The sequence below is a fragment of the Helicoverpa armigera genome, chromosome 12 (assembly GCF_030705265.1).
Source record: "Helicoverpa armigera isolate CAAS_96S chromosome 12, ASM3070526v1, whole genome shotgun sequence".
Lineage (NCBI taxonomy): Eukaryota > Metazoa > Arthropoda > Insecta > Lepidoptera > Noctuidae > Helicoverpa > Helicoverpa armigera.
The window spans coordinates 4,764,644-4,788,027 of NC_087131.1; the positions used below are offsets into that span (position 1 = coordinate 4,764,644).

Sequence of the window (23,384 nt, forward strand, 5' to 3'; positions counted from 1 at the left end):
GAAGACAGCTTTTGCATTAGAGATTTGTGTTCAGGTGTTTTATAATTTTGACTGTTTTAATTGCTTAGATTTGCTGCTGACTGTACTTCAAATACGTGTAACACAGTTAAAACACGGGGACGTAAATAAAACATGATATAATGTTATTTTCCACTAAGTTTATTTAGAAATAACATAACTCCCTCATGCATACATGTGCCAACAACTGATTACGGATTTATAATGGTGCCTGCCTCAACATCTCTCTCCCTGTGATTTACGACTTAGCCAGGGTTTCGGCCTTAGCCACAACTTCCTCAATGGGTCCAACCATGTAGAATGCTACTTCAGGTAGATGATCATACTCGCCCTGCAGGATTTTAGAGAAGCCCTTGATAGTTTCCTCAAGGGGGACCAGTTTGCCAGCGTGTCCAGTGAACACCTCAGCCACCTGGAAAGGCTGAGACAAGAACCTCTGGATCTTACGGGCACGAGCCACAGTCAGCTTATCTTCTTCAGACAACTCATCCATACCCAGGATAGCAATAATGTCCTGGAGTGACTTGTAGTCCTGCAGGATCTTCTGGACACCACGGGCAACGTTGTAGTGCTCAGCTCCAATGATGTTGGGGTCCATGATACGGGAGGTGGAGTCAAGAGGGTCCACAGCAGGGTAGATACCCAGCTCAGCAATGGCACGGGACAGTACAGTGGTGGCGTCCAAGTGAGCGAAGGTGGTGGCTGGGGCAGGGTCAGTCAAGTCATCAGCAGGCACGTAGATAGCCTGCACAGAGGTGATGGATCCCTTCTTGGTGGTGGTAATACGCTCCTGCATGGTACCCATGTCAGTGGCCAAGGTGGGTTGGTAACCTACAGCAGAGGGGATACGACCCAGCAGGGCAGACACCTCAGAACCAGCCTGGGTGAAACGGAAAATGTTGTCAATGAACAGCAGCACATCCTGTCCCTCCTGATCACGGAAGTATTCAGCAACGGTCAGACCAGTCAGAGCGACACGGGCACGCGCGCCGGGGGGCTCGTTCATCTGACCGTACACAAGAGATACCTTGGAGGTCTTGTCCTTCAGGGAGATGACTCCAGACTCAATCATTTCCTGGTACAAGTCGTTACCCTCACGGGTACGCTCGCCCACTCCGGCGAACACGGAGTAACCACCGTGAGCCTTGGCGACGTTGTTGATCAGCTCCATAATGAGTACAGTCTTACCGACTCCAGCACCACCGAACAGACCGATCTTTCCTCCCTTGGCGTAGGGGGCGAGCAGGTCGACGACCTTGATGCCGGTGACGAGGATCTCCTGCTGGACAGACATGTCTACGAACTCGGGCGCCTCGGCGTGGATGGCGGCGGTCTTGTCAGTGGGGATGGGGCCGCGCTCGTCGATGGGCTCACCGATGACGTTGATGATGCGGCCGAGGGTCTCCGCGCCCACGGGGATTCGGATGGGCGAGCCGCAGTCCTGTACGGGCTGGCCGCGGACCAGACCCTCGGTACCGTCCATAGCGATGGTGCGGACGGTGTTCTCTCCCAAGTGCTGCGCCACCTCCAGCACCAGCCGGGGTTGACGGTTTTGTACTTCGAGGGCATTTAGGATGGGTGGCAGGTTGTCTTCGAACTGAACGTCCACTACGGCACCGATAACAGCGACTACCTTACCTTGCCCTTTGCCAGCGGCGGCTTTAGCTGCATAATCCCTTTTGTTGATGGCCGACACAGTCGCGATTTTGCCACATTCTGTTAGGGTTTTCTCAGCTACCGACTTTACGGCTAAAAGGCCGCTTCCAACCCGACTTACAGCCCCCAACATTTTTGATAATTTAATGCACTTGGGCGTCGAATAGGCCGCCCGTAAATTATGTAACCTTAAAAATACTATAGACAAGACACGAAATAGCAAAACGTGAACAATATTGAACGGGCCAGTGTTGTCAAATTGTAATAGCATTGTCTATGCTATGTTCTCGAAAGTTAAAATAAATGTGTTTTTCAGTAACTAATTAGTTAATATTCGACTTATACTACAAATAATTGGTGAAATTAATGAAGTAACTTACCGGAAAAACTTCTACTCTTTCTAAGCTGTAAAATCTAAATAAATCCTCTGCTTTTTATACTGGTAATGGTCCCCAGCCCGGGATAGTGCAGTTGGTGTCTCAGTCAGCTTTACCAGGCTATTAGGTGCCAGGGCATCGGGTATCTTTTAATGCAGATGCGTAATTTGTGGAATAAAAATCCCTCCGCCGTCAAATGGATACTAAAAGTCTTAAAGTCTTCAAGAGAGTCCAATTATATATTTAGTTTTATATATTCACACGTAACAAGCTTTTTTTTCAACAACAACTGTCATTACACCTTATTGTCTTTTTTTTAACACACTTCTATCAATTTTTCGGCTATGTACATACCTAACCAAAGAGGTTGTACATACAATAATACTTTCCCTAATTGATGAGAAGTATTCAGATGCCTAACGCATCCCAATCCTTTCTCGCAAATCCACGAGCCGAGGTCTGGGAACTGCCTTTCAGCCACTCATCTCTGTCTTCTCTTCCCAAGGCTTCTTCGTAAGACTCAGGAAACTGATCAGAATCAATGAGGCAGATATAATCCTTCATCCGTTTAGGAGGTCTAAGGGTTGACCTGTCTCTCAAATTATACCTGTGAACTTCAGGTTCCCTTATCTCCTCTTGAGCGTCAATGAACTCATCTGCTTGATCTGCTTCTGAAGCATCATGAACGTGATCTCCTGATACAGCCTCGTCATTGGTAGCTGTATCATACTCTCCCTCTAGAGCACGCTCATTAGTCTCATTATCACGAGTTTCTGGCTCTCTTATTGGTGAACTTATCTGCATTGGAACATCTTCCGATAAGATCACTCCCTCTGTCTCTATCAGATCGAAATCTCCCTCTGTCTCACTGCTACTTGGTTCATTAATTGGTGGTAAATCCATTTCTTCTTGAGGACTTGGCAATGCAGTTGGGATTCTCAATTCGATGCTTGGACTAAATATGACATCTCTAGATCTTTCGGTCTTTTTTCCATTCCAGATGCGATACCCATCGTCGTTATCGTATCCGATAAGTCTGCCCTTAATAGCTTTCTTCTGTAGCTTCTTCCTTTTCTGCTTAGGAATGTGGAAGTAACATTCACTACCAATTACACGCAAGTGAGAGATCTTAGGCTTCTTCTTATACCAAAGCTCATACGGTACTTTCCCTGCTTCTCTAGTGGGTCCAGTGCGATTGAGAACATAAGCAGCTGTATTAATAAGCTCTGCCCACAAGGCTTGTGGAAACTCCTGTCCCGAGTGCATGTATGATCGAGCGGTTTCTACTAAAGTCCTGTTTTCTCGTTCTGCGCACCCATTTTGCTCAGGGTGTATGGCATCGTGAGTCGCTGGATTATTCCCTGCTTGTGAAGAATATCTCGAACAGCTTTATTGTCGAACTCGCCACCATTATCGCTCAATAATGTTCTAACTGTATGTCCAGCGTTTTAGCTTCTTTTAAGAATTGACTAAGCTTGTCCTTTACTTCACTTTTGTTGCGAATAAAGAAAACGTGACGAAACGCGGAGTAATCATCTTTAAAAAGAACAAAATAGAGATGTTTGCCATAGCTCTCCGGGAATGGTCCGCATACATCAGCGTGTACCAGCTCTCCAGGCATATTAGCTCTTTCTCTCTTGCCAAACTTCAGTCGCTGTGCTTTACCATAGATGCATCCTTCGCACTGTATATCACTCTCTAGATTTAGATTAATCCCCAGTTCCCTCTTAACAAGATCCTTAATGTACTTCTTGTTCTGGTGACCAAACCTCTCATGATATAGCTGGAGTAAGCATGATGGATCAACAGCATTAATTTGTACAGGTTTACTCGGTAGAACTGTCTTCATCTGTAACTTATACAGTCCACCATTATGTTCCCTGTTACCTACTGCAATAACCTGACCATTTAGTTCCAATCTGCACTCTTTAGTTGTGGAAATAAATGTACTGTTTCGCAGTTTGTCCTGTGCAGCTAGCATAGATAGCAGATTTTTCGTTAGTTTTGGCACGTACCAGACATCACTTAGGGTAAGCTTCATAATTTTGCCGTTAACATTTGTTTCAACCACCACAGACCCTTTCCCTTTTGCAGGAACTACGGTGCCGTCTGCCGTCGTTACGGTGTGGTTCGACCCAAAGTCCTCATAATTTATGAATACATCTTCCCTATTGGTTACGTGAGTTGTGGCACCATTGTCCACATACCAATGTTCTGCATCTTTATCCTCTGAGCAAGTATATATCATTAGCGTAATATTCTGCACTTGCTGCTTCGTCGACGTAGACTGTGAAGGTGGTTTCTTCGGTCTGCCATCTTGGATCCACTCCTTGCAGTTCTTGATGCGGTGTCCCTTTTGTGAACAGTACCTACACCTCAAATTCTCGTCTCTGGATTTTACTTTTAGCTGCGGCTTAGAGGTAGAGGCGAGCACTTCTTCAGTCTCTTCTTTGTGACCACCTAGTGCCCTCTCGTACCCACAGAGTTGTGCTGTTAGTGTGTCTATGGTCCTCTCCTGTTTGTTCAACAGCATCCAGCTGGATTTGAAGTTGAAAAATTTTTCATCGAGGGAATCCAAAATTTTACAAATCAAAAACATATCTGGTAACTTCATATTCGGATCAGTCTTCAAAATTTCGGCATTCAAATTGTTCCAGATGTTTTTCAGTTTAGACATCATTGTCGACACATCCTCTGAACTATTTTTGTAGCTAAAAAACTGCATGCATAACGTGTATGCTCGATCTTCGGACTGTCCATCAAATAATCTATGAAGTTCCTCCCAGACTTCACGTGCTGTCTCGAACCTCATGACTTTCATCAGCGTCTCTTCGGTCATGTTACTCGTCATTATGAGCAGGGCGTTGCTGTCTGCCTTCCTATACTTCAATAACTCTGAGTTATAGGTCATCACTGCACCATCGCCTGTTCCTAAAATCGGCTTCCGAAGCTTTCCTTCTGCTGCCTCCATGGCGCCTTCTGTGCCACGCAACATAATGGAAACTTTATACTTCCATGTAGCCCAATTTTCACTGCCTTTGAGCTGACCAATTTGAATTTTAGTAGTAAAATTTTCCATATTGACGGGAAAGATTTTCCGCTGGCCCGTAACCTAATGCAGATGCGTAATTTGTGGAATAAAAATCCCTCCGCCGTCAAATGGATACTAAAAGTCTTAAAGTCTTCAAGAGAGTCCAATTATATATTTAGTTTTATATATTCACACGTAACAAGCTTTTTTTTCAACAACAACTGTCATTACACCTTATTGTCTTTTTTTTAACACACTTCTATCAATTTTTCGGCTATGTACATACCTAACCAAAGAGGTTGTACATACAATAATATCTTTATGACTTACGACATAGTTCTTGTTTATATGATATTTAACCCAGTTCGATGGTGTACCGATTTGAGTCAGACATTCATTTTATAGTCTGTTAAAATTATGACATTTTACTCGAGCTTGTCAATTGGTGTCAGTGTCATGTCAAGCTAAAAATATTTCCTATGGAAATGTGATTGAATGTGATGGGAATGTTGTTTTCGAAGTGCTTGCATATTTTGAATTTGGTATAAAATTCTGTAAGCAGCATGTTCCGCTCACGTGCAATATCTCGAGTATGTGATGTGATAATTAATTTACAGAAACCATTGACATTATTCACCTCATCTCCAGAGTTCTGTTTCAAACTAATTTTAGGTTCAGCTGACCGTTTTGGTCAGATAAGCTCTGAAAAAGATATTTTAGAGTTCTTGTTGTGTTCAAATTCTAATTTAAATTTCAGTTACTGTGGCAACAGCGGGGCTGCATCAATATCAACTATGTAAGACCGTGTGTTAATGGCTTATGTGTTACGAAATCAGACACAAGAAATCTGAATACTGTGGCTGTTGAAGAAAGCTATGTTAAGAAGTTTATGAATGCTATCGGATGGATGGACCAGTCTAGAACGGTAAATATTTATTAAACCATCTAAATGTATCCCACTCAGATGTTCAGAAATATTAGTCACCTATTAGTACCTACCTATCCTATACATGTTTAGAATAAGGTTAAATTATGATCTTTAATTCATTATTCAGTAAATAAGCAAACTTACATAAATAAAATGTATGTAGGAGCATCATAGACAATAACAACATTTTTTATTTTCCAGCGTTTAAAACTCACAGGCTACTTTCTCTATGAAGGTATACCTGAGAATGTCTCTTATGCGGACTGGTTCGAAAGCCTAGAACTGCCAGACACATTTGTCTCATGGTTCACAATCACAGAGTTGCATGTCTGGTTGCTTATGGTCCGATACATGGCTGAAGACGTGGTGTTACCAACTGGAGATAAGAAGAAATACATAAAAGGAGATGGGCATTTTATTAGAAATTGTATCATTGAAGCCCTTTGGGCAGATGTGGCGAACAAAATTAAACTGTTGGAGGTAATTTGACTTTTTTGTTGATCTCTTTGGAAACATTTCTTATGTTGTTTCTTGGCTGGAAAATCCATCAGAACAGAAATGATTTACTCTATGAATGGCTGATCTCCGTAACCTATCTATCTGTATATTTATATAGCTTTTGATAGTTTAGGATAGGAATTTGATACTACTGGTATGGCACTTATAAAATACTACACTACTCTACATTACTACTAGTACTAAGCAAATCATCAGATAGATATTGAAATCCACAATGAGTGAAAATTGATATGAATCCAGTAGATTGAACCTTTTACTTCATGACATAAACCAAAATAATATATTCTCTATTTACTTTCAGGGAGCAAACCCGGCAATAGCAAGAAAGCAAGTGTCAGAGTTGTCGGAGCAGTTCCAAGCAGCCCTGGTGGCCTACGATGAAGGGCTCAGCGATGACAAAGTGCTGGCTGCAGCCATCTGGAGGAGGTTCTACTCCTTATCTGATGATGTCAAAGCTGAACACATTGAGAGGCTTGTCAAGTTTATTAGACACCAGGTAACTTATAATAATTTAATTTCTATACTAGTATTAATTAGATGAAGATTGTTTGAATGTGCTAATCTCAGGAATGACTTGTCCAAATTAAAAATTCTTTCAGTGTTAAATAGACCATTTATCAAGAAAAGCTATAGGCAACTCTCTACTGAGTGTCCAGTACTTCCAGTAGCTAGATTATACACAGACATTATAGTGCTTTTTTTATAAATTATCCTAAGAATAAATAGGATTTATATCATAAATGGTATTGGTTATAATTAAACATTTATATTTTTTATTTACAGATTTCGCAATTAGATAAGATCCCAAGTGAAGAGTTGAAGTCCAAGCCAAACATAACTTGGTTAAGTATATTAGATCACTAATGTTATTTAGTTTGTAGGTAGTTAGAGAATTTAAGTTATGTAAAGAAAATAAAATCGATTGTTGTTTGATAAAAATATTATATTTCAGTTTAAACCCTTCATAGAACCAAAGAGCATATTTTTTATAATTTATACTGCACATAGATGCTTTCGTAATATCACTCAAAATGATTTAAAAGGGCTGGAGGTTACAATTTTATAGAATGGCTTTCTTCCAACATTCTGCTTAGGTTTCAAATAACTTTGTCTCAGTAGCTTCTTTAAGCCATAAAAGAATAAATGTAGCATCCTATCACTTTTCTTTACCAGAAAAGTCTTTGTAATTCATCACACTTCTGCCTTTGCCATAATACAGTGACAACAGTTTTGCAAAGGTTATCTATTTTGCACCAATCGTTGCACCAGCCCATGCGATCATCGCTCACTTTTGAAAAGAAGGCTGAATACAAGTCTAACAATTCTCTATTGGTTGTGACCATTCTAAATACTAAGTCGTTCATGGAAGCAGCAGATAGATCTGCGAGTCCAAATGTGTTTTTCATGTCGTAAAGTTGGAACCAATGAGGTGGGCGGTTCGGCCATAGATTCGCTTCAGTTAGGTTGTAGACGTAGTTTACAATACTTTCTGGTTGCTGTGGATAGAAAAGGATAATTATTATAGTTTTGCAACTTTTGCAGGCTCATTCAATTATAAATGGTCTAAAATAACGATTTTCGCCTTCGTGTCACGTCAGTGTATTTTTCGCTGCTACTATTTAATTTAATCATGTAAGTTCTGTTGGCTTCCCCTTATATGCTAGCCCGGTCTCTAACTGGACCTTTTTGAAATGGCACAGAATAAGTCTTTAAAAGGGGATATAGCTCCCAAAAATACTTACATAAGTAACAGGGTTAAATTCAACTATTTTATAGTTGACGTTGTAGAAAGTATAGCTAGTTGTGCTTCCAGCCCCCCACGCTACGTTGATAGGACTGCCATCCGTTAGACTGTAGAAAATCTTGAACTCGTCCGAGTGAGTGTGACCGTTAAATTCAGCCGCTATAGTCTTCGAAAACCTGCGCATAGTAGATATTATCAGATACAAAACTTATCGCATAATTAATCGTCCGTACGATTAATTGCGTCACTATAGGATTAACAATTACTGTATGTAAAACATGAATTCGCAAAGCTTCAGAACTGTCGAGTCAATGCAGCAAGCACTTTTTAACCGACTCTCCAAAAAAGGTGGTTCTCAATGCGAATGTTTGTATGTTTTTCAATATTGTTTTCCGGTCGGTATTTTACCTGTTAACGATTTTGTTGTATTCTCTGGTCCACGTGAGTGTAAGATCGCTGACTCCTGGAGGGATGTGTGCCAAAATGTGAACCTTTTCTCCAGCCTGCTCTGCTTTGTATAGCTCTTCTATCAACCAGTCCAAGTGCCGTTTCTGGTCTAGGGGATCGTAGACTAGCCACCTTTAAGGAAAACATTGTAGAATTTTTGTATTATTGCGCAGTAATTGAGTTCTACTTTTATTATTTCTGGAGACATTATTGTAAGATGTAGATGTGGAATAATGTAAGTCAAATCCTCTTTTGAAGAGGTTGACTCTTGGAAAAATCAAAATGCCCTTCCCTTTTCTAATAGTTAGAGATGCTAGTAATGTGATCGAGTCAGCAATAAATTGGGGTCTAGGGACTTCTAAATCTAAAACAATCCCTTAGCGGCTCCATAAGTCCAAAATATATCCTTACCAATTATATTTGTAAGCTACATTGTTATTTAAGGTAATAACTCGTAACCCCGGTCTGACTACTAAAGAGAATTCCCCTCGATCACGTAAATGTTTCTTTGCTTCTTCAGTCAGATAATAACGCCATTTCCTGGCAAGGCCTTCATATAACCAGGTTGTGTTTAAATGATCGCCCACCACAGAAGAAGGTGCAAATCTGAAAAATAAAAGATCCTGTGAACTTCTGCCTTTGGACTTTCGTTCGTTCTGGCTTCGTTTCGACTCCTCAATAATTTATTTTGTCTATCATATTCAGACTTGTGTTTCGTCCGGCAACATCCAATCTAATTGGCATTGAAATATTGTTCAAGGTGACACTTTGTATATTTGCATAGTTGGTCATCTACTTAGGAGTTAGTAGGTACTTTTGTTCAGAAAATGTGCGACTTACTGATTTGTAGGCTGAGATTCATGATTGCCGATAACAGGAATTACAGGTACGTTGTCCCCGAAGTTTTTCCTTATTTTGTCAATGACGTGCCTGTTCATATCTTCGATCAATTCATACGATGTTTCCCAAACGCCATGGTCTATAGTGTCTCCTATGTAGTAGACTACGTCAATTCCCTGAAATACCATTAAACTAAGGCTTAACATCAGAATATAACTGTTTTGGTAGATTTAAATTATGTATCGCTATCGGGGCTCTAATACAGTAGTTACCCCTTTCATTTCATCAGAGACAGGATATTACCTATTACTCATGTTTTTGCTACCGATCCGATCGGAATTTCCTAACAATTTACAAGATTATAAAATTCGTTCAGTTACCTTATGTGAGTCAGTAATGGTATCAATAACGTTATCAAACGCCCAAAGCGGTGTATCACAGTTTCTATAATCGCCCCAATATCCGGCCGGTTGTGCGTTTCGTGGCGCCATGAATCTTGTTTGGGAAGACTTTCTTAGTTCACGTATTTTCGAAGCCACACTCAAATCAAGTACAACGCCGCCGGTACTGTTCTTAATACTTTCTTCAATTATAGATTCATCTACGTTAGATTTGTAGGTGTATCGCAGAGCGGGTTTTTGTCCTTTTCGGCAGCATACTGGTTCGTCGCACTCGGCTACTCCATGTGCTTCGTACATTGGGTCAATGTGAGCGTCAGTGATGACAGCGACTTTCAGTGGTAAACGATCGGGGGTTGGGACCTGTTTGGGAGTAGTTGCAAGGATCGACTTAGAAGTTAATCCAGAAAATATAAAGCAAAGAAGTTACGCTATGAAAGCTAATTAAAACATGTCTTACATTGGTAGTCGGCGCTGGATCGGGTAGTTCAACCTGCCATTCGAACCTAGGGTCGTCAATTCTGCAAGCATCGGGGCTTCCGGCATTTTGTTGTACGAGTCCACAAAATGCTCTAGGTGTTGCAGCTGGTGTTGTTCTGATGATGTGTGTTATTATGGGCTGTAAAAAAAAGTTTTAATGCACTTAATGGCTTTGAAAATAAATTCACAAATATTATATGAAAAAGAAAATCTAGCAGGTTAGATATTACTGAAGATTGCTGTTCGTTAGTCTGACTAAAACTCGAGAATGCCTGGATCGATTTGGCTTTTTTGGTTTTAAAATATTTTTAGAGGTCCATAGGGAACGATACGAAGTTCGCGGGATCAGCTAGTTTCGAATTAAGATCTAGTAGAGAAAGAAAGCATACACTACTTACCACATTAGTCCCAACAGCTCCCTCACAAACGTGGAAAGATTCAATTCCCAAAACTGAGCAGAGGTTGATAACTACTTGCGTGATTTCCTCATCTGATTGACCGTTCTTCACACCTTCAAAAACAGTAGCAAACGCACTTCGACATATCAAGCAGTCAAAGGTCTGGAAATGGCATGTGAATAGGAAGTATATAATTTTCAACCTTATTTAAACTGTTCTTTTCAGAAGATGTAGGTATCTTCTAAATTAGACTCGACACATAATTTTTCCGCCACAAGGGTGGCTGTGGCTACTAGTGAATACTAGATAGTGAACGTATGATGAAAACGTTAATGCGCATGACGAGGTGTCTAAAAGCTTATTTCAGAGGGCTGAAGTTTTTTTTCTAGGGTTTCGTCAAAGGTATGCAGGTAGGTACCTATGTAACGTAATAATGCGCAACCAGATATTTTTGTTTATAATCCATAAACCGCCGATTTGATTTGATGATAATCGTGATTTTAAGTACCACGATCCCATAATGTGTTACGATAAGATACAAACTAGCCGTCTCTTTACGTTATTTACCTACCTACTGATATCGAATTAATACATAGGTACAATACATAAATCTTTGCATACTTAGGATGAATAAACTTACATTGCACTTAAGTTTCACACATAAAATACCTATCTAAGGTCTAGCAAGCGTTTTTGCAGAATCCATGGGAAGATAGCGATATTGTATCTACGTATTATAAAAGCACCGATTTGATATGGAAATAGAGCCGCCGTGCGTGAATCTACAAAACGCACCTACGCGCGTGAGTGCGCAAAAAACCCGCACGATGATGCAGATCTGCACTCCCGCAGGAACGCGCGTAAGTGCGTCGACACGCAATATGCAGCATGATAACTATAATCATATATATAGTATAGCTTATGCAAAGGAAGGGGTTCCCTAGCTATGCGAATGTAAACGAGGGCTAACCGCTTTCTGAATTGACTAATTCTTAATTTCAAAGAAATTTACAAAAAAAAAACAGGTACCTAAGTATATTAAAATTAGATGGAGGCAGTGCCTGTTATTTATGGACTTCTATCAATAAGGCAAGTTTATAAAGTACTTAATTTTTTTATGTGCCCTACACTCAGAATTTCTGCACGATGAAAGTGTTTCCATTGAGACAAAGCAGGTAGATCTTACCGTTCTGAATTCTGGAGCGTCCTCGAAATTCGCTCTGGATATATGCTCTGGTCGGTGCAGAATATCGATGACATCCTGCAGCTGTTGAGATTCCGACTCACTCAACTCATTTTTTACGTATTTTTTAAACAAATCCTCTATGCCATCTAAAACACGAATACGCACTTTCTAGTTTTGGAACACAATTTTTTTTTTTAATATATAAATTAATTTATTTTTAATATATGAATTAATTTATTTTTAAACATTACCTATAGACAACTGAGTTGCAAAAGTCGTAGTTAATAGCGTTAATAATAATACTAACGCCCTCATCTTGCCAGGCTGATTGCTCGACAACGAATGATAACAATATAATTCCACCTTATATGGATAAACGAGATAAGCGATAAATAGCGATAGAATTTATTGTAATTTTTTTGAATGTCGCCATTTATCGATAGTATGCGGGCTACACTATTTACATTAGATAGCCCAAGTATGTTTATTTATATAGGGTGCATTCTTCTGCCGGTAGAAACTTACAAAAAAGATATGCTACAAAGGATAATAATTATTTGATACACAAGAGTGCAAAGTTGCTTTTTGGACGCGGGCTCAATTTTGACGACCGAGCAAGCGAAGGATCCTAAAATTAGAATCCTGAGCGATAGAGAATTAGGAGAGCACAAGGTGAAATTGTGACAATTTTGCACTCGAGCGCAACATGTTACTTTTGCACCTCAAGATGTGGCTATTAAAGTTAATTTAATTTAAAAATATATGAGGTTTAAAACCGATCTAAAAACAATAATAAAAATCAATTAATCAGTTGAATCATTTTTTGCATTCAGATATTAAAGGCATTTTCCGAGATGGTTTGATGAAAACAATATAGCATAGCAAATTATTTATGAATACTTATTTAGTGCATTACAAAATTATAAAGAGTATTTCTAAATAATTTTTCACTACTTTACAATAAGGTACATACATGAATACATAAAAATGCTTCATAATTTAATTTGTTCTGGGCCGGAACAAAAGTTGTATGGAAAAAATAACATCCAAAGCGCGACTCAGCTCACAAAATTTGTTCAACACAGATTCTGAGTGGTGGGCCTGATAAATCAGTCTTCCATCGAATTTCATTGACTGTATTCCATAGGTAGGTAAATCTATAGGTACTAATAATATAATAAAATAATATTTTTTGTTCGTTTGTAGCGCTAAAGGTTCTGAAACTGATGAACTGATTTGGAAAATTATTTTACTGTTGGGAAGCTACACTATCCCCACAGGCACTCAGGCCTTTATCCTGGTTAAAGCAGTTTCCAAAGGACGTAAGCGAAATCGCGGAAAATCGCTTATTAAAAAAATGGTACCTTATTTATAAGACGCCTGCGCACATATGTATGTATCCGGTATCAATCGTTATCTACAAATTCACGTGCGTGTTCTATGGAAACTCCTATGGCGCTTCTAACCTCGATCTATTTATCTTCAGTAGATTATCTACGATATTCAATGTTTATCTCAAGCTTTGATATCCTCGATCAGATAAATTCATAGATGACTCATCTTGAGCGCCACTTAGGTAATTAACTAGAGATCAAAAACTAAGATCTGGATAGGACAAACTGCTGCTTAAAATAATGTTTTGTTGTACCCATTACAAATGAAACAAAATCTAAATAAATAATATACATACATATTTATTAACCTTTTAAAAAACAGCTTACTTATACAGAACATAACAAGCAAAATCTGATTACACTTCTGTCATATCTACATCTTCAATGACCAAATCGTCCAACATTTCGGCGAGAGTGATGCGCGGGAGTGCCGGGTCTATCTCATCGGTGTCCACAGGTATCTTGTTCTCATCCTTAAATATATTGACGTTCTGTCTAAATGCCGGATCTTCCTCTAAATCATCCAAGAAGTCGTTGTAATCCCTGCAAAGATTGCGACGTTAAATATTTTGATAAAATCAAAAAGCAATTATACGATAGACATCTGTTTTTTTTAGTAATGTACGTGATAGATAATTATCTACGTCAATATAATAAGGGGAATAACTTTCTTACAAGTCATTGATTGGTTTTATTGGGAGCATTTTTTATTATGGTATACAAGCTCTATACTAATATTATAAATCTTATAGTGTCAGATAGCTCATTTATCGAGGAGTCGACTTTTTATCCTATAGTCTACGTTTTAGTACAGACCATTTATCTCGCACTCAAGCATCGATAAGAAATAAGAATATAGGCCTTATGATTATCTTAAGTGTTTTTATTCATTTCATATTGTCATTTCTTCATCAAAGTTTGTTCAAAAATTGCGAAAGTCAGTCAATACGAATTTATCAAGCGAGCAGTATTCTTTCCACTCAAAACAGATGTAGTAAGGATTACGAAATATTGTACGATAGCAATATGTCAAGGGTTTTACTATGTTATGTACGATATTGTTTGCTCAAAAGAAATAAACGCGATAAGCTGAAGATAACATGATTATAATCAATATTAGCTGTAGATTATATTGATTTTAATAGTAACTACTACTGACTGACTGACATGCTTGATTAAAAAATAAATACGTAAATATGTTCCAGTCTAACCGGATGCAGCTGAGTACAAGGAGCGACTGTGCATCTGATCTCCTCAACTTAGTTACGGCCAACACTATACCCTTCGGTAAAACTGGGGCCCGATTCTCCTAATTTTTACTTAAGTAACATACGATTCACTTTCGACTCGATTCGACTGAGATCCGATCCCGACTCGATTACGATTGAAGCGTATGTGGCATTCCGCTATTTTTTCTTTGAAATAAACGTTTTTATCCTTTTCTGTCATTCAATAATGAATCACTTTGTCTGCAAATGATTTACGATTGCAAAATTATTGTACAGCAAACTATCGTAGAGAGCAAAATTACCAAAATAGCAGACCAATCGCACACCAATCAAATGTCATTCGAATACGATTGCTCTTTTATTAGTAGCAGAATGCCCCATATGGTTAAAACTGCTATTAAGATCATATTGCGATTCGATTTCTATTCGATTTTGACATTATTAACTTAGGAGAATAGGGGCCCTGGTGTCAGATTTACCGGCTGCTGACTAGCCATAACGACTGCCAAAGATGCTACAACTTATCGAAGATTATACTTACTCATTAGTAGAGCTAAGTCCTTCGTGTAACTCCTCAGCCATATGTTTGAGTTTCCAAGCGCGGGCGCGTCTTCTGGCAGACTTCTCACCATAGTGCTTCTTGACCAAAAATACGTCAGGAATGACGCTGCGGTCTAGCTTATCAAAGTTAACATCGTTGACGTTTGAATCGCCGATGTTGTAGCTAAAACAAGAATATTTTGCATTGTACACACCAATAGGACAAACAATTTTTTGTAAAATATAAGGGATTTGATTCATATTATGAAAATAAACGGTTAGGTTTTAATTATCGGTACCACATAAGCTTTAATATAGCTCGACAGATTCTGATTATGTTTTTTTGTGTAATTAAACCTTTACCTACTCCCGCTGTGATGCTGCGGTTGGTAAGATAGTTTAAATCAGTTTTACTATTACGCATTTAAGAGGGCTATCACAAATTTTCGAGTTTTATACGATTTTTGATGCGTCATTATACTTTGGATATAGTCACAAAAAAAAAACAAAAATAAGATTAAGAAAGTTTGATCATTTATCTTGGGGCTGTTTTCAATAAATATTTTAATTTGTCCACGTACATCAGTAAAATCTTTGTCTCTGCAAAGGATGTTTCATAAAATGTTGCTTTTGGGGATCTTTTGATGCTTCAGTACTACGAGGATATAGCAATTTAACCATTTATAAAAATGTTCAAGATACAACTATATCTTGTACTTGTGCTTGCTTATACCAATTTATTACAATTCATACAGTAATACACCAAAAATAATTCTATAAAACTGAGAGTTACTGACAATTTTCCATACAAAACTATATTTTTTATCTATGAAAGTATAATCCAAATTCAAATAAAACATATTTAATAATTAAGGTGGTATTGTTATAAAGCTTGAAAAAAAAATTGGTTTATTTAAAAGTAAAACAATATTTTAAAATAATTTTTGTTTGCAATGCAAAAATCAATATAAATCTTGTGACGCGCGGTGTTCAACTTTAGTCAGCGCCAGACGCTTATCGAGGGAGGACGTATCGCTCGCTGTTGCGCCGCGCAAACTCGCCGGAGCTCGAAAAATATAGCGCAACCTGCGCAACGAACTCGTTTTGATACTAGTGAGTTTTTATTTTATTTATTAGTTATAATGATCTGATTGAAATGTAATATACACAAGTATTAACCCATGATATTCTAATGCGAAAATGTTATAGATTGGGTTCTCTTTTTTTGATGTTGGTTATATAGAAATATGTACGTAAATGTCATCGTCGTTAGTTTCGCTGTTGCATAATAATATTATTGGATATCTTTGATTCTTGCAGGATAATGAAAGCATATTTAATTCAGATTATCAGACTCAATCGGATACCAGTACAAATAATATGGTAAGTATTTTTTGTCACTCGCAACAGACATATTTGTTTTAATAAACTATTTACATTCCTAGTTTTTATTGTTGCAGGAAAATGAAGATACAATACATGGAAGACGAATTATAGATTTTAGTTTTTTTATAAATCAATTACTTATACCTAATTGATAAACATGGTGAAAAGTTTGGTTGTCGATTAAATAATTTAAAAATTGTAAACGATTATTTGTTTATTGTAACTCAATCGAGCTATTCTAGGTTATAAAATTCATCGGTACAGATAATATTTCATAAACTATAAAACCAATAAACTATTTCGAAAATAAAAGTGGCAAAGTCTCAAGTTTGTTTGTGCCGCGTGGCGGTCCGCAGGTGTGCGTTGCGTATTTGACTAGACGCACACGCGCGCAAGTGCTGCCGGCTATCGTCTAATTTACCTAAACCTGAGCGATTCGATTTTGTAATAGCGCTCTTAATATTCGTTGGTATAAATTAATTGAATCATATTCCTATAATTTAACCACAGCATTAAAGATTAAGATAAGTAAAGCAGAGCGGAAAACCCGCCTAACTGTATTAACCCATAATTTGATATAATCATAACCTTATGAATTATTATTTACATATCTTTCCACTTTTAGATAACAAAGGAGGATGTCCTGAAAAGCAAAGAGGACTGTATACAGGAGGTGACAAATAAGTACTGACAAATATGTAGTACCTAACAATAACTGCAAGAGAGGACATTAAATAACTTTTTTTTTAGTATTGTTTTTGAACCTCCTTGGCAATTTTTGTGTAGGGTGGCGTCTGTTGTGTACAAGACGACTATTTTGACTTTCAAAAAGTGCTGTTTTGCAGCCAAGTTTGAATAAATAATTTTGAGTTTGAATCTGTTAGGTTTGTATTTGTTAGGTAAATAGTTTTTTGACGTCTTACCCAAGTACAGTATCGCCAGGCTTCAAAATATGTCCCAGATGTGTTCTAGTGTGTACTGGGTTGACATCTAAACCAAGTTCACTGGCTTTGACCACCCACACATCTGCTACCACATGCTTGCTGGATACCATGCCTTGGCCAGGGAATGACTTCTTTTCCTGCAACAACATAGTAAAGTAAAGCCCCAGTATTCTTCATGGTAAACTTTTGTTTAAACAGAGTCTAAGGGTACATCTACACGTTGCAAGTAGCTTGCACATGTGCAGGCTACATGCATTATAAAAAAAAAACGTGCGGGTCCAGCTACTCGCGCATGTACCTAAGCAAAATGTGTAATAAAAACTAAAGCACATTCCACAATGTAGACTGATTGAGTATGTTACAGTCTGTTAATGAACTGATACAAATTCCAATTCACGTTGTTCACATACTTACATGTTCTTTTAATATGTCAATGTCCATCACAATATATTCCACAAGTTGCTTAGGATTACAAATTGGAGAGAATGGATTCCTCCAATAAACTGTTGCTGACACATCACAAACTGGAAGAAAATAATTAAATATTAGTAAAAAAATAAAAATATGACTATCCTTTCACATATATCATAATTCATGGGAGAGTAAGCTTAATATATTTAAATTAAATTGTGTGATCATCATCAGCCTATCGCAGTCCACTGCTGGACATAGGCCTCTCCAAGTGCACGCCACTGAGATCGATTTTCGGCTTCTCGCATCCAGCTCCTGCCAGCCGTCTTGCGCAAGTCATCACTCCACCGTGCCTGAGGACGTCCTACACTACGTTTGCCGAGGCGCGGTCTCTACTCTAGAACTCGTTTACCCCAACGAATTGTGTGCTAGTGACATTTATGCAATATGTAAAAGCAAATAAAGACTTTTGGATCTCTCAAATTACCTTGTCCAGTCCTAGCATCAATCAAGTGAATAGTACTAGTAACTCTGTTAACTAAACAGATCGGAGATATAGAGCCCAGCTGCTGTGTCAGTTTCTTAGGCAGGCACACAACACTGTCCTTAGACAAAGGCACAATCTCAATACTAAATGTGAACTTGTAGTTATAAATGTTACTGTGTATGTCATGTGATATAAGCTTCTTGGAATGTTGGCATTTAATAGGCAGCACTGATTGGATGAAGTCCACCATTTTACGAGCATGGTTCTCTGATGAGTAGAAGAAATCTAATCCGTCTGGAAGAGAAAAAGTAAATTATTATAAAAGTCAAAGGTTTTTATTTCATATAGACCTACTACAGGTAGTCGTGGTGGCCTAGTGGGTAAAGGACCAACCTCTCAAGTGAATCCCAATGAGGGCGCGGGTTCGATCCCAGGTCAGGCAAGTACCAATGCAACTTTTCTAAGTTTGTATGTACTTTCTAACATTGACTGTGTTTCGGATGGCACATTAAACAGTAGGTCCCGGCTGTCATTGAACATCCTTGGCAGTCGTTACCGGTAGTCAGAAGCCAGTAAGTCTGACACCAGTCTAACCAAAGGGTATCGGGTTGCCCGGGTCACTGGGTTGAGGAGGTCAGATAGGCAGTCGCTTCTTGTAAAGCACTGGTACTCAGCTGAATCCGGTTAGACTGGAAGCCGACCCCAACGTGATTGGGAAAAGGCTCGGAGGATGATGATGAGACCTACTACAGGTGCTTAAGAAATATCAATAGCTGTGAGCAGTTTCAAGGAGTGGGGGTGTGGAAAAGAATGGGCAAGAAACTCCATAGACACTGTTTTGAAAAAAGAAGTGTTTCAATGTTTTCTTAAACTATAGATTGCAATTGAACAGAGCAATAGAAAGTGGAATAACATAAAAAAAATACTGGTAGCAACACTAACCATGTTTAGGCTTAATACCAAGAGTATTTTCATGAGCCTTATGTTTCAGAATAAGCTGTTCTAAGTAGTAGAAAGTCTTTCTGTTGTTGGCCCTCTGCCTCACTTGTACTAAAGCACGCCAGTAGTCTTGTGCCTCAGAGCGGTGGCAAGCATCACACATCTGATGTTGTATGCAGAATTCAACAATGAATGTTTGTTGAAGAACTGCACCTCCCATTACTTCTCCTTGTACTGTCAGTTTGACCTGAAAAAGAGTTTTTATTAAAGTAGGTGGATGATATTAAAGACTATTCATAATTAAATCATAGAAAAATGTTTCACACATAAAATATTGGGAGTGTCTCATGGTGGATTGTTTACTCATGTTATGATTTTCTTAACTATAACCTTACAAATTCAAAACCTTGAAAGTGCTAATTTACCTTTATGTTCATAACAGAAAATACATAAGCACTTAAAAAGCCACATGAAATTATCTGGGCAGGCTTGATAAGTGCTTATGTATTTTCTGTTATGAACATAAATATTGCACAATATTGCCTAGGTAACTGGGTTGAGGAGGTCAGATAGGCAGTCGCCTCTTGTAAAGCCGACCCCAACATAGTTGGGAAAAGGCTCGAAGGATGATGATGATGATGATGATGAACATGAATATTGCACAATATTATGTTAAAAATTATGTAGCTTTTGTACCTTTATTCTCTTGGAATGTGGTTCAGTCCAAGCAAAGCCTGCATCAATGAGTTTGACTCTGTTTAAACCCTTCAACTTCTTGAGACAGAGAGCTAGGAGTTCCCTGGACTCCAAGGCAGCTACCACCCATTCTGCTGGAGGTTGTAAATACCTAAAAAACATTTCATATCAAATCATTTATTTGTGTAATTTATAAATTACACATAATAATATATTATTCTCCATATACATAAAGTAAATGAGGTACAAAACACAAAATGTATGGTTGAGTGTTTACATTTGATATAAATTAAGATGGGTAATACCTTCTTATTACAATAATAATACAAGTTGGAGGATTTTTATTCTTCTATAGAACTTTATTCCAGAATAAGTCTGTCACCAGCTAAAACAGCAATATAGAAGGAATATTTACCTCTCACATCCTCTGCAGAAGAAAAGGGTTGCCTGCTTGGGTATACCTTCAGAAATATCCACATTGGCCCGGAGGCATGCCACACACATATTAGAGGGGTTGGGCTCTATAGGCACTGCACATTGGCAACATAATCTGAAAGAATAAGAGGAAATGATTATGTGTGGTTGCAATTCAAAGAAAATAATACAGGGACCATAAAAACACTGTGCAATATTGCACCATTACAATGTTATGGTATTTCTTGAGCAGTAAATAATGGCGATTAATAAAATTAGTAACAATTGTATAATTTTGTGTACAATAGGCGCAACTTTAATAACCTAAAAACACAACTTACATTCGTGCCCCACTCAGAGCGGATTCACTTTCAGGCGATATGTATTCCATTTTGAATAACTGAACTCTAAGTTACGATACTGATGGTATTTATCAAAGTTATTATAAGTTTTAGAGCAAATAAAATAAAGTAATAACGAACGCACGCCTTTTGCGTGCGATGTTATCGTGCTTTAATGTCATCAATGTCATGTCATCACAATGTCAATGTCATTCTCAATCTACCATCATCCTCCGAGCCCTTTTCCCATCATTCATTCTCAATCTACCAAGAATAAAAAAAAATATGGAGGACCGCGAGAAATCGAGAAATCTATTTAATTAATCTTACATTCTTACTTTAAAGTAATTAATTTCTAAGCTGGTGAACCTCAAAGTACCAAATGATCTACCACTCATGCGGGGTATCATTAACAATAGTTTTGAGCTCTTGAAGTAAAATCTAGAATTCCACCATTTTTAGTATCTAAATAGATCGATAAAAATTGAGAAGAATGCCATTACAATGTACAAAATAGTATTTTTGCAAAGCCAAATCAACTAGGGTTGAGAATATCATCAATTTTTTAATCTGTGCATCCGGATACGGCAATGCCGTAATCATCCTGTAAAACTGATTTCCGAACGTCTAATTGTTACGTAAAGAATCCGACCGACCGAACCTCTTTCGTGACCTCTCCGACCATCTACTGTGCATTTATTCGATCGAGTCTCCTAAACGAAAATGTTCTCTACCGCCTGCAGGGCCGGCCGTTTGGCCACAAGGACGGTAGTCAATAATACCTCCGACAAAGCACCTTTAGTCGCAGCACCCATCGTGAACAAACGTGATTATGCAGCTAAAGCCGCCGCTGGCAAAGGGCAAGGTAAGGTAGTCGCTGTTATCGGTGCCGTAGTGGACGTTCAGTTCGAAGACAACCTGCCACCCATCCTAAATGCCCTCGAAGTACAAAACCGTCAACCCCGGCTGGTGCTGGAGGTGGCGCAGCACTTGGGAGAGAACACCGTCCGCACCATCGCTATGGACGGTACCGAGGGTCTGGTCCGCGGCCAGCCCGTACAGGACTGCGGCTCGCCCATCCGTATCCCCGTGGGCGCGGAGACCCTCGGCCGCATCATCAACGTCATCGGTGAGCCCATCGACGAGCGCGGCCCCATCCCCACTGACAAGACCGCCGCCATCCACGCCGAGGCGCCCGAGTTCGTAGACATGTCTGTCCAGCAGGAGATCCTCGTCACCGGCATCAAGGTCGTCGACCTGCTCGCCCCCTACGCCAAGGGAGGAAAGATCGGTCTGTTCGGTGGTGCTGGAGTCGGTAAGACTGTACTCATTATGGAGCTGATCAACAACGTCGCCAAGGCTCACGGTGGTTACTCCGTGTTCGCCGGAGTGGGCGAGCGTACCCGTGAGGGTAACGACTTGTACCAGGAAATGATTGAGTCTGGAGTCATCTCCCTGAAGGACAAGACCTCCAAGGTATCTCTTGTGTACGGTCAGATGAACGAGCCCCCCGGCGCGCGTGCCCGTGTCGCTCTGACTGGTCTGACCGTTGCTGAATACTTCCGTGATCAGGAGGGACAGGATGTGCTGCTGTTCATTGACAACATTTTCCGTTTCACCCAGGCTGGTTCTGAGGTGTCTGCCCTGCTGGGTCGTATCCCCTCTGCTGTAGGTTACCAACCCACCTTGGCCACTGACATGGGTACCATGCAGGAGCGTATTACCACCACCAAGAAGGGATCCATCACCTCTGTGCAGGCTATCTACGTGCCCGCTGATGACTTGACTGACCCTGCACCTGCCACCACCTTCGCTCACTTGGACGCCACCACTGTACTGTCCCGTGCCATTGCTGAGCTGGGTATCTACCCTGCTGTGGACCCTCTTGACTCCACCTCCCGTATCATGGACCCCAACATTATTGGAGCTGAGCACTACAACGTTGCCCGTGGTGTCCAGAAGATCCTGCAGGACTACAAGTCACTCCAGGACATTATTGCTATCCTGGGTATGGATGAGTTGTCTGAAGAAGATAAGCTGACTGTGGCTCGTGCCCGTAAGATCCAGAGGTTCTTGTCTCAGCCTTTCCAGGTGGCTGAGGTGTTCACTGGACACGCTGGCAAACTGGTCCCCCTTGAGGAAACTATCAAGGGCTTCTCTAAAATCCTGCAGGGCGAGTATGATCATCTGCCTGAAGTAGCATTCTACATGGTCGGACCCATTGAGGAAGTTGTGGCTAAGGCTGAAACCCTTGCCAAATCGTAAATTAATTAAACTTTTAGTGTTTCCATTATGAACAGAAGTTATTGCTTATGCATACAGTAAATTATGTGAACGACAAGCGCAGATATTGTAGATAACATTCTGTACCAATAAAAATAAAATTTATAAGTAAAATTTTGTTTTATTATTTTGTACCATGTTACATAATATGCATTACCTATTTTATTAGAACAGGAAAGAGATTTAGGTTGAGATACTCTTACACTCAACTTAGCATTAGTACAGCAAATTAAAATTTGTTGTTCAGTAACAACTGTGGGTTTGACTCCCGAATTGTGTAATATTTGCATTTTGTCTG

At 39.3% G+C, this 23,384-nt stretch overlaps 5 protein-coding genes and 1 long non-coding RNA gene across 6 annotated transcripts; 3 read left to right on the plus strand and 3 right to left on the minus strand.

Moving 5' to 3' along the window:
- Positions 1-138: 138 nt before the first annotated feature.
- On the minus strand, positions 139-1,807 carry LOC110373886 (ATP synthase subunit beta, mitochondrial). The gene has a single exon (XM_021331325.3). It carries the CDS (start codon positions 1,805-1,807, stop codon positions 257-259), a length of 1,551 nt encoding a protein of 516 aa, XP_021187000.1. The 3' UTR covers positions 139-256.
- A 3,727-nt stretch (positions 1,808-5,534) lies between these two features.
- Positions 5,535-7,468, plus strand: LOC110374472 (ubiquinol-cytochrome-c reductase complex assembly factor 1). Its single transcript, XM_021332188.3, has 5 exons — positions 5,535-5,672; positions 5,840-6,007; positions 6,212-6,490; positions 6,831-7,025; positions 7,313-7,468. Exons 1-5 carry the CDS (start codon positions 5,646-5,648, stop codon positions 7,391-7,393), a joined length of 750 nt encoding a protein of 249 aa, XP_021187863.3. The 5' UTR covers positions 5,535-5,645; the 3' UTR covers positions 7,394-7,468.
- An 82-nt stretch (positions 7,469-7,550) lies between these two features.
- Positions 7,551-12,429, minus strand: LOC110374182 (sphingomyelin phosphodiesterase). The gene is made up of 10 exons (XM_021331777.3): positions 12,274-12,429; positions 12,023-12,168; positions 10,837-10,998; positions 10,419-10,577; positions 9,941-10,321; positions 9,561-9,736; positions 9,132-9,326; positions 8,682-8,852; positions 8,272-8,449; positions 7,551-8,025 (listed from the first exon to the last, which is right to left on the minus strand). The coding sequence occupies exons 1-10, from the start codon at positions 12,335-12,337 to the stop codon at positions 7,696-7,698; spliced, it is 1,962 nt and encodes a 653-aa protein (XP_021187452.3). The 5' UTR covers positions 12,338-12,429; the 3' UTR covers positions 7,551-7,695.
- A 1,267-nt stretch (positions 12,430-13,696) lies between these two features.
- LOC110375177 (60S ribosomal export protein NMD3) lies at positions 13,697-20,996 on the minus strand. Its single transcript, XM_021333207.3, has 9 exons — positions 20,804-20,996; positions 20,464-20,598; positions 20,049-20,199; positions 19,356-19,599; positions 18,414-18,707; positions 17,930-18,039; positions 17,495-17,652; positions 15,187-15,369; positions 13,697-13,959 (listed from the first exon to the last, which is right to left on the minus strand). The coding sequence occupies exons 1-9, from the start codon at positions 20,851-20,853 to the stop codon at positions 13,773-13,775; spliced, it is 1,512 nt and encodes a 503-aa protein (XP_021188882.1). The 5' UTR covers positions 20,854-20,996; the 3' UTR covers positions 13,697-13,772.
- On the plus strand, positions 16,090-16,777 carry LOC135117686 (uncharacterized). The gene is made up of 3 exons (XR_010277053.1): positions 16,090-16,298; positions 16,506-16,568; positions 16,646-16,777. It is a non-coding gene; the product is annotated as an uncharacterized LOC135117686 (long non-coding RNA).
- A 405-nt stretch (positions 20,997-21,401) lies between the features above and the next one.
- On the plus strand, positions 21,402-23,200 carry LOC110375167 (ATP synthase subunit beta, mitochondrial). Its single transcript, XM_021333195.3, has one exon. It carries the CDS (start codon positions 21,527-21,529, stop codon positions 23,066-23,068), a length of 1,542 nt encoding a protein of 513 aa, XP_021188870.1. The 5' UTR covers positions 21,402-21,526; the 3' UTR covers positions 23,069-23,200.
- The last annotated feature ends 184 nt before the right edge of the window (positions 23,201-23,384 follow it).